The 17,232-nt window shown below is 63.7% G+C and overlaps 1 protein-coding gene across 1 annotated transcript; it reads right to left on the bottom strand.

Annotated features, from left to right (window-relative positions):
• Positions 1–1,643: 1,643 nt before the first annotated feature.
• Positions 1,644–11,769, bottom strand: AMN (amnion associated transmembrane protein). The gene is made up of 12 exons (XM_063092145.1): positions 11,727–11,769; positions 10,859–10,977; positions 10,734–10,778; positions 3,756–3,843; positions 3,238–3,455; positions 2,982–3,119; positions 2,747–2,855; positions 2,544–2,626; positions 2,204–2,366; positions 1,965–2,136; positions 1,772–1,895; positions 1,644–1,724 (listed from the first exon to the last, which is right to left on the bottom strand). The coding sequence occupies exons 1-12, from the start codon at positions 11,767–11,769 to the stop codon at positions 1,644–1,646; spliced, it is 1,383 nt and encodes a 460-aa protein (XP_062948215.1).
• Positions 11,770–17,232: the final 5,463 nt, after the last annotated feature.

Raw genomic sequence — 17,232 nt, 5'->3', positions numbered from 1 at the left:
GGGAGGTGCTCAGGACCCTGCAGCTCTGCCTGTCAGCACGTCCCCACGTGAACATGGAGCTTCTCTCCCTGCACAGCCCACACTGGCCAGGACCCAGGCTGGGGGGCCCATCAGGGTCACAGCCGGGGAGGGAACGTGGCAAATACTAGGAGCTTCAGCCTCCAAAGCTCTGCCCAGAAGGGTCCAAATGGATCTGCTTCCATTTCCTTGGTAAGTCAGACACTTCACCTGACCTCTGTCTGCCCAAAAGGGGGCACGGGGAGGATGCACAAAGGCACAGAGGAGCCTTCTAAAACACTTGACAGAAACAGCAGCACTGAAAAAGCTGGAAAGTTAGCATCGGTGAGTGCGGGGGTGGGTAGGAGCTCTGGGGTCAGACAGTTTGGTCTCAGCTCCCCCGTTTGGCATCTGCACCCCACAAGGCGAGCATGAGGATTAAAGTGAGAAGTGACTGGAGTGCCTGTGCACAGGTCTGACACAGCGTCCAAGTGGCATCCACACAATGGAATGTATACAGCACTGAGGGTGACAAATGGCAACTACACAAAGCACAAGTGTGTGCCATGGACAGATGTGGGGCGCGAAGGGCACAAACTCCATGACAGAGAAGCTCCGCAACAGCTAAACTAACCCGAAGTCAGAAGGCGATGGAGTGGTTACCCCAAGTGGGGGCCAGGCTGTGACTGGGAGCCAGTGATGCTTCCAGACCCAGATGCTGGTTACACAGAAGGGGTCGCTTTGCTACAGCTTAAGCTGCGCACACAGGTGGGTTTCTTTGTATGTACCTCAGTTGTGTCAGTACAGTGCTACATGCACACTGTGATTCCTGTTTGATATGCCTTCCCACTGTCGCCCGGTGGGTGTCCCACCTCCATGCTACTCAGCGCTGACGCTGCCCCCACCCCCCAGGTCAGAGCCACCCTCAGAGCGGGGAGGGCAAGGCCTGGCCTTGCAGCAAGGAACACCAAATACCCTGGTGGGCGGACATGCTGCCTGCCCAGCAGGATGCCCTGCAGCGCTCTGACATGCTCCATGCACTGTCTGGGGCAGCTGTGCCCCTGTTCCCCAGCACAGGGGACAGGCCCACCCTGTCCCTCCAGGACAGCATCCGTAGCCTGCTGCCCAAGACCGTCCCTGTTCACCTGGCTGGCCCTCTCCCTGTCCCAGCCCAGCAGGACCTGGGCCAGGGAGCGTGGCATGATGTGCGGAAGGCGGCGGCCCGGCCCTCCCTCTCCAGCCCACCTCCCTGCCCCTGCTCCTTCCCTGCCAGGCGCGTCCCAGAGCCTCCAGCCTCCTGGCTGCTTCCCGCTCAGCCCCACCCCACCCCGCAAGGAGTGCCAGGGCTGCGCCCGGCAGGCGGCCAGGCAGGGACCCCCTCCCACTGTCCAACTGCGTGACCCGGCGAGGGCAAGGCCGGCCTCCCGGCTCCTCGCCAGGAGGGGACAGGGAGTGGGGCAGGCGGCGCTGTGTCCAGGCTGACGGCAGGTGCAGGGAACTCCTTTATTGGGCACGGCCGCCCTGTCCTGGGCCTCCAGCGGGGCACGGGGCAGGAGGGCGGGGGCGCGGACGGGGTGGGGAGCGCACATCTCGGACCCCGTCCCTTCGGCCGGGCGCCGCGGGCCAGGAGGCGGGAGGGCGGCCGATCAGGCCTCGGCCTCGGCCCCGGCAAACAGCGGGTTGACGAAGTAGCTGCGGCTGGTGCTGCCGGCGGTCGCGGTCGGGGACTGCGGGGACACAGGGTCAGGCGGCGTCGGGCGCCGAGCCCCGGGGCGGACCCCAGCCCGCCCTCCCGCGCCCTCACCGGCTCCTCGGAGGCCGCCGCGTCGAACACCGGGTTGTGGAAGCCCCGGGGCGCCCCGGTGGGCGCGGGGACCGCCGCCTCGCGCCTCCTGCACCTGGGGCGGGGCGCGCGGCGTGAGCCCGGGGACAGCCCGCCCCGCCCCGGCCCGGCCCGGCCCGCGTACCTGAGCCTCCCCGCGCGGTGCAGCAGCAGCAGCGCCGCCGCCAGCAGCAGCGCCAGCAGCAGCGCGCCCGCCACGCCGCCCGCCACGCCGCCCGCCAGCCCCGCCGCCGCGCCGCCCCCGACGGGCGCGCCCGACTCCCGCACGGCCGCCGACAGAACCCCGAGCTCCTCGCCTGCAACGGAGGGGCCCGCTCAGTCTCCGCCGGGCCGGAGCAGGGGCGGGGACGGGGGGACAGTTACCGTGCTCGGCTACGTCCGCCAGGAGGGCCCGGGCCAGCCGCCCCGCGCCGCCCGTCTCGGTGCCGGTCCCCGTCACCACCACCTGGATCTCCGTGCCAGCCTCGCGGAGCCGGGACGGGCGCGGCACCTTGGACACGGCCACTTGCAGCCCCTGGTACTGGGGCTGGGAGAGGGGACAGGGTTGGCCTGCGGAGACGTTCGGCGCAGGAGCAGGAGGTGGACAGGTGGGAGGAGAGTGGACGCGTCCATGAGGCGACCCTGCGGAGGGGGAGGTCCCCGGCAGGGGCTGCAGAGGCAGTAGGACCGGGGTGGGGACGCTCCTCCCCATGCGCCCCATTACCAGCGCCAGGAAGGCGTCCAGCAGCCGCGCCCGGTACCGCTCCATGTCAAATGCGGGGCCGTGGGTCAGCGACACGATGGCTCCTGCGGCAGGAGGACGGGGGTCAGAGCCGCGGGCCCGGGCCGAAAGGTAAACTGAGGCGGGGAGCGAGTCGGGCTCCGCCAGGCCATCGCAGTAAGCAGGGGCCGGGCGGGGGCGCTCACCGCACAGGTCGCAGCACTGCCCGTCAGGCAGGAGGGCGTCGTGGCAGGCGGCTGGGGGGCAGCGGCCGCCCAGGGGCTGGAGCAGAGCCGCGCAGATCCACGGCTGCGCCTGGGGTGGGACGCGCGGCGGTCACCACGGAGAGGCGAGGGCCGAGCGCAGCGACAAAGGGCGATGCGCCCCGGAGAGGCGAGCGGGCCCGGCTCCCACCCCGCGCCCCACTGCGGCCGCGCTCACCTCGGCGTTGCCGCAGACGCAGCCCGACGGGTCGGCGCACGCCTCGGAGCCCACGCGCAGCGCGCCCGACCCGTGGAAGCGCAGGCGGCCCGCGCGGGACGCCAGGAAGGCGGCCAGGTCCTCGTCGCGCGTGAACGTCTGCGGGGGGCGGGAGGAGGCGTCGTCTGAGCGCTCGGAACTCAGGGTTCCACGTGCGCAGACCGGGCGGGGCGGGAGGGCGCGGCGAGGGGACCCGAGCCCTCCCCGCCCCGCTCACCCGGCCCAGGGCCGAGACGCTGCGGACGCGCGCCCGGCTGGCGCCAGGGCCCAGCCCCACGCGGAAGGAGGCGTCGGGCGGGAAGAGGACGTCGTCGTGGCGGCAGGGCACGCGCTCGGCGTCCACGGAGAAGAGACCGCGCGCCTCGTCCCCGGAGCGCCACAAGAGCGGATCATACCACCAAAAGCGGTCCGGGTCGCGGAAGAGCGCGGGGCCGCCTGGGCGGACACGAGCTCCTGAGCGCCGCCGGGAACTCGGCCCCGCTACGCCGCACCTCAAGCCCCGCCCCAGACACGCCCCCTTCAGAGCCCCGCCCCTGGGCACGCCCCTTCAAAGCTCCGCGCCTCGACCCGCCCTAAAGCCCCGCCCCTGGACACGCCCCTTCAGAGCTCCGCGCCTCGACCCGCCCTAAAGCCCCGCCCCTGGACACGCCCCTTCAAAGCTCCGCGCCTAGACTCGCTCTAAAGCCCCGCCCCTGGGCGCCCCGCTCCTAGCCCGGCCCGGCCCGTCTGCCTCACCTGAGCTACAGTCCGGGTCGGAGACCGAGCCTGAAGCGCTGAATCCAGCTCCTGTAGCCAGGACGAGTTCCCCATCCAGCGGCAGGAGCTACGGGAGGCGCGAGCTGAGGCGGCGCCACGAGGTGGTCCGGGCCCGCTTCGCGCCTACCCCCGCCCCCCGGGCCCCCGGGAAGGAAGACGCAGACTCTGACCACGGAGAGGGCCAGGGTGAGGTCGAGGCCAGGGGCGCGGCGCCCTGGCGGAGGTTAGCAGGACGAGTAGGATCCAGCCGGGGGAAGGGTACTTAGCGCGGGGTGCGGGTGGGGGACAGCCTGTGCAAAGGCTCCCAGACGAGAACAGCCCAGTGTCGCTGCACTCCGAGCTGGAGTCGAGGCTGGAGAGTCGAGGGAGCAGAGCCTCAGGCGAGGAGCCAGACGGAGCCCGAGACCTGACAAGCCTTGGAGAGTTTGGGGCAGGGGTGACACTTGCCAAGACTATTGCCCTTCCACGCACGCCTCATCGCCCCTGAGAATCTACAAGCAAAAGGCTCCTGGGGAACCGGACCCCCCTCCCACAGCCAGGCACCTGCCAGCACCACAGAGCAAGCAGGCCAAAAACATCACCTCCATGTGTGTGGCCCACCGCAGCCACCGCAATAACCATGGCTGCTGTGAAAGCGGCTAGATGCCACAACCACCACGCAGATGGTCCACCAGCCACTGCAGTGCATTGACACAAGGAGAGTCACCAGCAGAGACCAAAGAAAAGAAGAGGATGTCTGTCTCCACAAAGCCCGTTCCAGAGTGACAGAAGCAGCACATGCTCTATGATATTATTGGGGGGCCTGATCACACCTCTCAGCATTGGACAGATCATTGAGGTAACTAATCAACAGAGTAACCATCATCCTTCAGAAGGAGGGAAGAAATCTAGGGCAATTGGGGGGGGGGAGAGATTGGAGGAGGGGCGTAAAGTATAAGTACGATTTGTAACAATACATATGCTAGTAATATTGATTTGATCAATAGATCTCAATGTGGAACCCCCAAAATATGTATAATCAATTTTGATTCAGTAAATAAAAATAATAATTTTTTAAAAGGCTCCTGGGTTCCAGGAACTAAAACTGACAGCATTGACAAGCCCCTGGCGAGTGTAAAGGCCGCCCTCAATGAGGGAGGGAATGGGCTTCTGTGTGGGGGACAGGGTGCCAGAGGATACAGGGAGTGTGAGGGTCCTTCGTCTCCCCCCACCATCCCCCCAGGCCTTGGCTCTACCATGGCAGCCCCTTCACTACAGCCCAGGACTCAGGTATCAGCAGAAATATCGCCGGGGGGTCAGGGGACAACTCTGCAGTGCCCCCTCACGCCCCACTCACTCCAAGCCCCAGGACCTGCCCCCTCATCCCCCTCCTATGCTCCTGCCTCAGGGGCTGGAGGTGATGGCCAGGCCAGGGGAGCTGCTCGGTGCTGGGCTCACGAGAGGCCGGTACCACCAGGGGCCCAGCCTCTTGTCCCAACTGGTCGGGACAGGACCTGCTCTTCAGCCCTTCCCAGAGCACCGCACCTGACCAACGGGCCCACACCGCGGGGGGCGTAAGGCCACAGGCCAACTGCGTCCAGGCATCAGCCACCAGGGCGTGGCTGTGTCTCAGCAAGGCAACCCCACCCACAGATGCCAGAGGACAGACAGACTGGATAAGACAAGAGCACCTCAGGGACAGGGGAGGTGTGAGAAGTACGGAGCAGGAACAGGAACAGGTTTTTTTAAAAGAAACAAAGGGGAAAATATAAATAAAATATGAAAATCGCACTAGTTGAAAGGATGAGCAGAGTAAGCGAGGGAAACATCAGGACTGATCCAGCTGAAGAACGCCTAGGGGCCTGGTGGTCACATCAAGGCTCCTCAGAAGACAGCAGGAGAGGACCGAGACAGATAACCCTGGGGACGGGACGGCAGACATCCACGTGCCAAAACGCACTTACAAAGGGTGGGGGGAGAGGAGATATTTGAAGAAACAATGAAGATGCACTTCCCAGACGTGAAGAGAGTTGGGAAACCTCAGACCAAAGGTCTCATTGAGTGACCAAAAGAACAACTGGAAAAGCCACAGCTGGACACATGACAGTATGTTTATGAATATCAGAGGCAAAGAGAACATTCTCAAAGCTTCAGAGAGAAAGATCACCTGGGAAAGGAAAAAAATTCAGATTCAAATTTCTCAGCAACAACAATGGATACAAAAGACAATAGAGTAATAGTTCGTATATTAAAGGAAAAGAAATTTCAATCTGGAATTTTATATCCAGCCAAACTGCCACTCAAATGTGAGGGTAAAATATCCTCAGGTAGAACACGGTGTTGTAACACCAAGGTCAAGGGCTCAGATCCCTGTACCAGCCAGCCTCCAAAAACAAAAAAAAAAAAAAAAAGAAGAAGAAGAAAGAAAGAAAAAAAAAAAAATCCTCAAGCCTACAAGGCTTCAGAATGATTGCCCTGAAAAAGTGGTCAGAAAAAGCAAAAAGGAAAAGAAATCCCGAAGCTACCAAAAGAAACAGGAAGCAAGGATGATGGAATGCTTTGGTAAGATAAATACTGTCTTTTAAAACATTAAAAGCTAGGACTAGATGTGATGGAGCGGGAGACAGGGGGACCAAAAGGCTTACGCCAAAGAGCTTGCTTGTTCAAGGGAAAATACAGAGATTGAAAAGTTTAAGAAATCAATAGGACTACTAAAACCTAGATGAAATATATCAATTCTAGAAATTTTCAAGTGTCAAAACTGACACAAGAAACAATAGAGAATTTAAATAAGCCAGTAAGCATTCAAGAAATTAAAATGTTAGTAAAAGACTTCCTCTTCCTAAAAACCTTCCCCAAAACTTTCTTACCGAAGTTGTTCTGGAAAACTGAAAAAGAGTGAAAACTGTCAGCACATTTTACGAGGGCAGTGTCGTCTGGATTCCAACCAGAGAAAGGATAATACAAGATAAGAAAAATTATAGGCACATTTTACTTATAAATGCAGATGCAAAACTCCTAAATAATAAAATGCTAGCTAACTAGAGCCAATAGTGTATTTAAAAAATGCTGTTCAACACCACGCGTGCACCCTAATGTAAACTATGGACTTCGGGTGATAATGACGTGTCAGTGTAGATTCATGGATTGTAACAAATGCACCTCTCCAGTGTTGATAATAGGGGAAGCTGTCGGGGAGGGAGGGACCAGGGTATACAGGAAATCTCTGTACTCTGTGCTGTTTTGTCATGAACCTAAAATTGCTTGGAAAACTGCAGTTTAAAAAAATTTTTTAATTAAATTTTTTAAATGCATGGTTATTCATGGGTCTATGTCCCAGGAATGCAGGAAGGAAGGACTGGGGACCACGCGCATCCCAGCTAACCAGACAGAAACGTGACGGTGTTCCAGCAGATGGCAGCGGAGAGTCTGAAGCCAGCAAAATCAATATATTATGACATAGGGAAGTCCAGTGTCTTTGAAGAAGTGGCACATTTTAATCCACCCACAGGAAGATGCCAGGAGGACAGCGGTCTAGCAAGAAGAGTTCAACCTCAGAAAACCTCATTTATAGACTAAAGGAGGGGAAAATATCACATCTCAATGTAGAAAAAGACACTGAATAAAGTTCAAAAGCCTATTTATAATTTTTTTAAAAGCAGCTAGCAAACTAGCAATAGACTATAATTTCCACAATGTAATAAGCTTTATGTACCAAAAACCTACAGCAAACATTACACTCAATGGAGAAATTGAAATGCCTTCCCTTTAACGTCGGAGCAAGGCAAGGATGCCCACTTTCTTCACTTGTGTTTAACACAGGAGTAGAGGTCCTGGCCAACGCTGTAAGGAAAGAAAAAGAAATAAAAGGAGTTGGGACTGGAAAGGAAGAGGAACAACTGTCATTATTTGTAAAAATAACCAAACTAGAGAATATAATTTTTAAACATAGGGCACCACTCGTGATAGAAACCAAAACTGCAGAGTATTTTTTATGAATTAGCCAGTACTATCCGAGACCTCTATGGAGAACATGTAAAGATTCTAACGAAGGTCATGGATGATCTGAAACAGAGAGAGACAGCCGTGCTCTTGAATGGATGGGTTGATGGTGTAAAGCTATTGTACATCCCAATCAAAATTCTAGGGTTTTGGTGGTGGTGGTGGCAGTGGTTGTGGTGGCTGTGACCTGGTAAACCTGTTCTGCAATTTCTCTGCAACAATCAGATCTGCAAAGAGCCTTGTAACACAAGAGTGAAGGGGGTGTGTCGCCCCCATAGGTATTAAGACATCCCAGAGCCACAGCTGAGCACGGTGTGGAGTTGGCAGAAAGAAGGACGGAAGTGACGGGGGTGCTCAGGGAGGCGGCGGACACTCCGGCCCGGGGAGCAGGGGCAGAGCCGTGCACGTGCATGAAGCGCGGGGCTTGTGCCTGGCTCGTCCTAAGCAGAGAGATGCTGCCGGCTTCCTCCTGCCCCAAGGGGCAAAGCTGTGACCTACTAGACATACAGAGCTGATTACCGTTGTGACCAAGGGATTCTTAAGCAAAATACCAAAAGCACAGTCATAAGGCAGGGGGTTTGCGTTTGGTAGATTGAAAAGAGGGTCTCAGGTCGGCACAGGGCAGCAGGTGTCCTTCCAACCAGCATCAGACTGATGGATGGAAAAGGGGAGATTCCCCGAGAACAAGAGAGCGGGTGACAAGTGGACATGGGAGGGGCGGGGAGGGGAAGGAAAGGCCAGGGAAGCACGAACTCAAACGCTGATGTCACCTGGCCTGTCACTCCGGCAACAGGGCCAATGCGGAGCGCAGGGGTCGTGCAGGCGGGACCCTGCGCGGTGGGGGCGGGAGGCGCCCGGGGGCCACGCTGGGGCCGCTGGCCGGGGCGCCGAGGGGAGGCCGGTGAGGTGGGGGGCGCCCCCCGGCCAGGCCCGCCCCGAGGGGCCGGACGGAGGGACCCGACAGACGTGTGAGCCGCGGACGGTGACGAGAGTGCGCTGCTGCCTTAAGAGCCCTCCGCGAGCGAGGTCCCCAAGGCCACGACGTGGGCGGGAGCGGCCCCAGGCTCGGCGCCCCTCGCCCCGCACCGCCGGTTGCCAAGGTTACGCCGGCGCTGCCCCCCGGCCTGCGATGACCCGGGACCCCCAGCTTCTTCCCGGGGCCTCCACCGGGCACAGCAGCCCCGGCTGGGCCACCACCCCCGCCCCCACCCGGAGCCCGGCCTCCGCCCCTAGCCCGCCCGCGACCCTCGCTAAGGTGTCCGCAGGCGACAGGACAACGTCCCGGCTCAGGCTGTGGCAGGCTCTGGGGGGCTCTGAGGTCCGAAGAGCCTAGAAAACGAGGCTTAAAGCCGGGGCCCGGCGACCCTTCCTTAAGGACGGAAGGTGGACAGTTTCGGCTTCGCGGGCCTCACGGTCTCTGTCCAGGACAGCGCGACAGCGACACAGACGACACGCGAACGAGACGGGGCTGCGGGCCGATAAAGCGGCACTTACGGACCCTGAGAGGCGGAGTGGCAGACGTTTTACGTGCACCAAACATTGTCCTTTTGACTTTTTCCCACCCACTTAAAACCGTGAAAGCCGCTCTGGGCTGCAGCCGCCGGGCCGCGGTGACAGCCGTCGCCGGCGACGCTCCAGCACGTGCGGGCGCAGCGCCCCGCGCCCGGCTCCCCCGGCTCCCCCGGTCCCCCCGGCTCCCCCCCTCGGCTGCCCCCCGGCTGCCCCCCGGCTCCCCCGGCTCCCCCGGTCCCCCCGGCTCCCCCCCTCGGCTGCCCCCCGGCTGCCCCCCGGCTCCCCCGGCTCCCCCGGCTCCCCCGGTCCCCCCGGCTCCCCCCCTCGGCTGCCCCCCGGCTGCCCCCCGGCTCCCCCGGCTCCCCCGGCTCCCCCCCTCGGCTGCCCCCCGGCTGCCCCCCGGCTCCCCCGGCTCCCCCGGCTCCCCCGGCTCCCCCGGTCCCCCCGGCTCCCCCGGCTCCCCCCCCGGCTCCCCCGGCTCCCCCGGCTCCCCCCCCCCGGCTCCCCCGGCTCCCCCGGCTCCCCCCGGCTCCCCCGGTCCCCCCGGCTCCCCCGGCTCCCCCCGGCTCCCCCGGCTCCCCCCGGCTCCCCCCGGCTCCCCCGGCTCCCCCCCCGGCTCCCCCGGCTCCCCCCGGCTCCCCCGGTCCCCCCGGCTCCCCCGGCTCCCCCCGGCTCCCCCGGCTCCCCCGGCTCCCCCGGCTCCCCCGGCTCCCCCCCCGGCTCCCCCGGCTCCCCCCGGCTCCCCCCCCCGGCTCCCCCCGGCTCCCCCGGTCCCCCCGGCTCCCCCGGCTCCCCCCGGCTCCCCCGGCTCCCCCCGGCTCCCCCCGGCTCCCCCGGCTCCCCCCGGCTCCCCCGGCTCCCCCCGGCTCCCCCGGCTCCCCCCGGCTCCCCCCGGCTCCCCCCGGCTCCCCCCGGTCCCCCCGGCTCCCCCCCCGGCTCCCCCCGGCTCCCCCCCCCGGCTCCCCCCGGCTCCCCCGGTCCCCCCGGCTCCCCCGGCTCCCCCCGGTCGCCCCGGCTCCCCCGGCTCCCCCGGTCCCCCCGGCTCCCCCGGCTCCCCCGGCTCCCCCGGCTCTGCAGCACAGTGCGTGCGAAACGGCTGCAGAAGGTCCCCTCGAGTCCCGGGTGACTGTCGGGCTCCGGGCCAGGGAAAGGCTTTGCGGGGACGGACGCGGGGGGTGCTTCCCCGCAGCGGACCCGACGGAAGGCAGGCGGCTGGGGTCCCAGGCCCGGGGCGGGGCGGCAGGAGGCGCCGTCCCAGCCTCGCTAAGGGCACAGCCTGCCGGGCCGCAGGACCCAGTGCCCCCGCCGTGCTCCCTCCACCTCCCAGGGGCCAGAGAGGCCCGAGGCCTGCCCCGCGCCGCGCCGGTGCGGCGGGTCCCCAGGTACAGCGCCGAGGCCGGCGCTCCGGGCTGACTCCGGTGGGAGCGGCCGGGCCCCGCACCCCGGCCGCAGGCTGCGCCTCACCATGTCCGAGATGGCGTGACCTTCTCGCACCAGGACTGACACCATCTGCAGGAAGAAGCCCCGTCAGCGCGAGGGGGCGGGCGGACCCCCAGCCCGCTCCGGACCCAGGGCGGGCTCCGAGGCACCTTGTCCGCCGCGAACTCTACGGCGCCGCCTGCGCACGGGGTCCGGTTCTGGCTCCAGTTGGTGGCGGCATCGAAGTCGGTGTTGGGGACCCAGATTTTGTGGGTGGCCCGGGCCAGCGCTGGGGAGGGGTCACAGGTGGGGTCGCCACTGGTGGCCCAGGTCGGGGTCTGAGCCTCAGTCCCGACCCTGCGGGGGCCCCGACGCTGCGTCTCAAGGGCCCCGCCCGCCCCGCCGTGCCCCGCCTCCTCCAGGACGCCCGCCTGGATCGCCTTCGGCCCCGCCCCCACTTTGCCAGGCGCTGGGGCAGGGAACAGGGCCGGTCAAGGGCAGGGACAGCCGGGGGGTGGCGGAGGGTGGGTAGCGCAGGTGTCTGCCTCTGCCTTGGGGTCAGGAGGGCTTCCTGGGGGGAGTCAGACCAGGCGGGAAGAGCTGCAGGAGAAAGCGCATCCCCGCCGTGCGAAGTAGGAGCTGGGGGACGGCAGGGCCGAGCCAGGTGGTCCCTGAACCGGGGCTGTGTCCTGAGGGACCCGCGAGGGGCTGAGGGAAGGGGGACGGGACCCAGGCTGAGGCTTTGCGAGCTCCCGGGCGCTGGGGGCGGGCACCAGGGCCAGGGCCGGCCTGGGCGCGGGGGGAGGGAGGCTGCAGCAGGCGCCGGCCGCGGGCTCAGCTCACAGTCGCCCTCTCGGCAGCGGCTGAGGACGGTGCCCACTTCGCACGCGGGAGGCCGTCCTGGCAGGGGCTCCGGGCCGCGCGCCCGTCCCCGAGGAAGGCCACGTCGGCTCCCACAGTCCCCCGCCGCCTTCACGCTTCGCTGTCCACCCCTCGGAGGATCCTGACCCCGCGGGATCAGTGCACGCCCGGGCTTACCGCAGAGCTGCAGCCCCAGCAGGACCCGGCCCAGGGCGCCCATCCCTTCTCTGCTCCCCGAGTCACCGACCAGGAAACTTTGCCCTGCAGGAAGCACGTGAGCAGGCAGGGTCCGGCGGTGGCGCCCTGACGGTTACACATTTACCTGCAGACCGGCCCAGGACCGACTCTTGAAGCCCCTCCGGAGCTGCCTTCTCAGCGTCCCTCACACAGGCCCCTGCAGGGCCTGAGAACCTGGGGTGGCGGGGAGGAGGGGCGTGGCAGGCCCGACCTGTCCTGGGAACCTAGTCCGCCCACCGACTGAGACGGCATCCGCTTCACACAGGACCCCCTCCGGCTCCTGGCACGGACGGATTGTGGACGGCGGTGCGCGGTACAAGGATAACAGTGGACGGAAGGGGTGTGGAGGGTCCCTGGGGACGGATTGTGGACAGTGAGCTGTCAACCCGTAAAGGGTGCAGATTAATGGACGGTGAGCGGTGGGTGGCCGATGGACGGCGCGTGATGTGGTGTGTAAAGATGATGGCAGAGGGGTGGTGAATGACTGACAGTGGGTGGATAGTGGATGAACAGTAAACGGTGGGATGGGCGGACAGTGCGTGAAATAATGAATGGATGGCAATGAACAGACGGTGCATGGAGCTGAACGGTGCATGAATGGATGGCAATGAACAGACGGTGCATGGAGCTGAACGGTGCCTGAATGGATGGCAATGAACAGACGGTGCATGGAGCTGAACGGTGCCTGAATGGATGGCAATGAACAGACGGTGCATGGAGCTGAACGGTGCATGAATGGATGGCAATGAACAGACGGTGCATGGAGCTGAACGGTGCATGAATGGATGGCAATGAACAGACGGTGCATGGAGCTGAACGGTGCATGAATGGACACATGGACGGATGGAGGCTTGACAATGAATGAGCAGCTGGCGGGCGATGGGTGGCAGACAGTGGATGGCGGAGGGATAAAGGGTAGGAGGTCGTAAAAGGATGCTGATGAACAGAAAGGTGACAGATGGATGAATGTACAGCTGACAGTGAACGCTGGGAGGGTGAGTGTGAACGGCCGCTCAGTGATGGTTGACGTGTTCGGGGATAAACGGACAGAGGACAGTGGATTGTGGAAGGAGGGGCGATGGATGGTCGACGGGAGCTCAGTGGAGAGTGCGCAAGAACGGCTGGAGCACAAACGAACGGTGGCTGCGTGAGTCGACAGCTGCACGGCGACAAGTAAATTGTAGATGCTGAGAGGATGCGTGTGTGCGAGTGTTCACGAGAGGCTGGGGGTGGGGAAAGGCTGGGATTTTGCACAGGGAATGGACGGAAATGTATGACAGATGAGGTCAGCTGGTAGGTGGAATGACGGCGAATGAAGAACGGTCAGTAGACTTTAGATGAATTGTGAATGGATAGTTGTCGAGACAGTGGCTGGTGGGCGGAGCACAGAAGGTGATTGCTCAGAAACGAGTGTGCGGGAGCCGAGTGTTGGAACACCAAGGTCACGGTTCCGATCCCTGTGTGGGCCATGCGGGGTGGGGGAGAAAGAGAAGTGGGTGGACGGACAGGCCGGTGGACGGATCGTGAGAGTATGGGATAGGTGGCGAGAGGAGCAGGGGACGCTGAACGGATGGCTCTGGGGTCTGTGGTTGCGTTAATCACAGGGATTGATGCTTGGACCTCTCCACGCACTCAGGGGTGGCTGGGAGGTGAGTGAATGGAAGATGGATTTGTGGGAGATGAGAGGCAGACGTGTAGACGGTGAGTGGACGTGCGGACGGTGTAGTGGACGTGCGGACGGTGTAGTGGACGTGTAGACGGTGTAGTGGACGTGTGGACGGTGAGTGGACGTGTAGACGGTGTAGTGGACGTGCGGACGGTGAGTGGACGTGCGGACGGTGTAGTGGACGTGTAGACGGTGTAGTGGACGTGTGGACGGTGAGTGGACGTGCAGACGGTGTAGTGGACGTGCGGACGGTGAGTGGACGTGCGGACGGTGTAGTGGACGTGTAGACGGTGAGTGGACGTGTAGACGGTGAGTGGACGTGTGGACGGTGAGTGGACGTGTAGAGTGTGAGTGGACGTGCGGACGGTGAGTGGACGTGCGGACGGCGAGTGGACGTGTAGAGTGTGAGTGGACGTGCGGACGGTGAGTGGACGTGCGGACGGTGAGTGGACGTGTGGACGGTGAGTGGACGTGCGGACGGTGAGTGGACGTGTAGAGTGTGAGTGGACGTGCGGACGGCGGAGTGGACGTGTAGACGGTGTAGTGGACGTGCGGACGGTGTAGTGGACGTGTAGAGTGTGAGTGGACGTGCGGACGGCGAGTGGACGTGTAGAGTGTGAGTGGACGTGCGGACGGTGAGTGGACGTGTGGACGGTGTAGAGGACGTGTAGAGTGAGTGGACGTGTAGAGTGTGAGTGGACGTGTAGAGCGAGTGGACGTGCGGACGGCGGAGTGGACGTGTGGACGGTGAGTGGACGTGCGGACGGTGAGTGGACGTGCGGACGGTGTAGTGGACGTGCGGACGGTGAGTGGACGTGCGGACGGCGAGTGGACGTGTAGAGTGAGTGGACGTGCGGACGGTGAGTGGACGTGCGGACGGCGAGTGGACGTGCGGACGGCGAGTGGACGTGCGGACGGTGTAGTGGACGTGCGGACGGTGAGTGGACGTGCGGACGGTGTAGTGGACGTGCGGACGGTGTAGTGGACGTGCGGACGGCGGAGTGGACGTGCGGACGGCGGAGTGGACGTGCGGACGGTGTAGTGGACGTGCGGACGGTGTAGTGGACGTGCGGACGGTGAGTGGACGTGTAGAGTGTGAGTGGACGTGCGGACGGCGGAGTGGACGTGCCGACGGCGGAGTGGACGTGCGGACAGTGTAGTGGACGTGCGGACGGCGGAGTGGACGTGCGGACGGCGGAGTGGACGTGCGGACGGTGTAGTGGACGTGCGGACGGTGTAGTGGACGTGCGGACGGTGTAGTGGACGTGCGGACGGCGAGTGGACGTGTAGAGTGTGAGTGGACGTGTGGACGGTGAGTGGACGTGTGGACGGTGTAGTGGACGTGTAGACGGTGAGTGGACGTGTGGACGGTGTAGTGGACGTGTGGACGGCGAGTGGACGTGTGGACGGCGAGTGGACGTGTGGACGGCGAGTGGACGTGTGGACGGTGTAGTGGACGTGTGGACGGTGTAGTGGACGTGTGGACGGCGAGTGGACGTGTGGACGGCGAGTGGACGTGTGGACGGTGTAGTGGACGTGTGGACGGTGAGTGGACGTGTGGACGGTGTAGTGGACGTGTGGACGGTGTAGTGGACGTGTGGACGGTGAGTGGACGTGTAGAGTGTGAGTGGACGTGCGGACGGTGAGTGGACGTGCGGACGGTGTAGTGGACGTGCGGACGGTGTAGTGGACGTGCGGACGGCGAGTGGACGTGTAGACGGTGTAGTGGACGTGTGGACGGTGAGTGGACGTGTGGACGGTGTAGTGGACGTGTGGACGGCGAGTGGACGTGTGGACGGCGAGTGGACGTGTGGACGGTGTAGTGGACGTGTGGACGGTGAGTGGACGTGTGGACGGTGTAGTGGACGTGTGGACGGTGTAGTGGACGTGTGGACGGTGAGTGGACGTGTAGTGTGAGTGGACGTGCGGACGGTGAGTGGACGTGCGGACGGTGTAGTGGACGTGCGGACGGTGTAGTGGACGTGCGGACGGCGAGTGGACGTGCGGACGGCGAGTGGACGTGTGGACGGTGTAGTGGACGTGTGGACGGCGAGTGGACGTGTGGACGGCGAGTGGACGTGTGGACGGCGAGTGGACGTGTGGACGGTGTAGTGGACGTGTGGACGGTGTAGTGGACGTGCGGACGGCGAGTGGACGTGCGGACGGCGAGTGGACGTGTAGAGTGTGAGTGGACGTTGGACGTGCGGACGGCGAGTGGACGTGTAGACGGTGTAGTGGACGTGTAGAGTGAGTGGACGTGCGGACGGTGTAGTGGACGTGCGGACGGTGTAGTGGACGTGTAGACGGTGAGTGGACGTGTAGAGTGAGTGGACGTGCGGACGGTGTAGTGGACGTGCGGACGGTGTAGTGGACGTGTAGACGGTGAGTGGACGTGTAGAGTGTGAGTGGACGTTGGACGTGCGGACGGCGAGTGGACGTGTGGACGGTGTAGTGGACGTGTGGACGGTGTAGTGGACGTGTGGACGGCGAGTGGACGTGCGGACGGCGAGTGGACGTGTAGAGTGTGAGTGGACGTTGGACGTGCGGACGGCGAGTGGACGTGTAGACGGTGTAGTGGACGTGCGGACGGTGTAGTGGACGTGTAGAGTGTGAGTGGACGTGCGGACGGCGAGTGGACGTGTAGAGTGTGAGTGGACGTGCGGACGGTGAGTGGACGTGTGGACGGTGTAGTGGACGTGTAGAGTGAGTGGACGTGCGGACGGCGGAGTGGACGTGTGGAAGGTGAGTGGACGTGCGGACGGTGAGTGGACGTGCGGACGGTGTAGTGGACGTGCGGACGGTGAGTGGACGTGCGGACGGCGAGTGGACGTGTAGAGTGAGTGGACGTGCGGACGGCGAGTGGACGTGCGGACGGTGAGTGGACGTGCGGACGGCGAGTGGACGTGCGGACGGTGTAGTGGACGTGCGGACGGCGGAGTGGACGTGCGGACGGCGGAGTGGACGTGCGGACGGCGGAGTGGACGTGCGGACGGTGTAGTGGACGTGCGGACGGTGAGTGGACGTGTAGAGTGTGAGTGGACGTGCGGACGGCGGAGTGGACGTGCCGACGGCGGAGTGGACGTGCGGACGGCGGAGTGGACGTGCGGACGGCGGAGTGGACGTGCGGACGGCGGAGTGGACGTGCGGACGGTGTAGTGGACGTGCGGACGGTGTAGTGGACGTGCGGACGGCGAGTGGACGTGCGGACGGTGAGTGGACGTGCGGACGGTGAGTGGACGTGCGGACGGTGAGTGGACGTGTGGACGGTGAGTGGACGTGCGGACGGTGAGTGGACGTGTGGACGGTGAGTGGACGTGCGGACGGTGAGTGGACGTGTAGAGTGTGAGTGGACGTGCGGACGGCGGAGTGGACGTGTAGACGGTGTAGTGGACGTGCGGACGGTGTAGTGGACGTGTAGAGTGTGAGTGGACGTGCGGACGGCGAGTGGACGTGTAGAGTGTGAGTGGACGTGCGGACGGTGAGTGGACGTGCGGACGGTGTAGTGGACGTGCGGACGGTGAGTGGACGTGCGGACGGCGAGTGGACGTGTAGAGTGAGTGGACGTGCGGACGGCGAGTGGACGTGCGGACGGCGAGTGGACGTGCGGACGGCGAGTGGACGTGCGGACGGCGAGTGGACGTGCGGACGGCGTAGTGGACGTGCGGACGGCGGAGTGGACGTGCGGACGGCGGAGTGGACGTGCGGACGGCGTAGTGGACGTGCGGACGGCGGAGTGGACGTGCCGACGGCGGAGTGGACGTGCCGACGGCGGAGTGGACG

The sequence above is a fragment of the Cynocephalus volans genome, chromosome 3 (genome assembly GCF_027409185.1).
Source record: "Cynocephalus volans isolate mCynVol1 chromosome 3, mCynVol1.pri, whole genome shotgun sequence".
NCBI classification, from domain to species: domain Eukaryota; kingdom Metazoa; phylum Chordata; class Mammalia; order Dermoptera; family Cynocephalidae; genus Cynocephalus; species Cynocephalus volans.
Note: the sequence above shows the minus strand (reverse complement) of the source record. Positions and strands in the feature narration are given on the sequence as shown.

What these genes read in the sequence shown, in the direction of transcription:
- AMN (XM_063092145.1), bottom strand. Translation starts at nt 11,769, where the DNA reads ATGGGCGCCCTGGGCCGGGTCCTGCTGGGGCTGCAGCTCTGCG. An exon ending in TAGAGTTCGCGGCGGACAAG is followed by an intron (nt 10,779 to 10,858) that starts GTGCCTCGGAGC and finishes TTCTTCCTGCAG; the next exon opens with ATGGTGTCAGTCCTGGTGCG. An exon ending in TGGACGCCTTCCTGGCGCTG is followed by an intron (nt 2,367 to 2,543) that starts GTAATGGGGCGC and finishes CCCCTCTCCCAG; the next exon opens with CCCCAGTACCAGGGGCTGCA.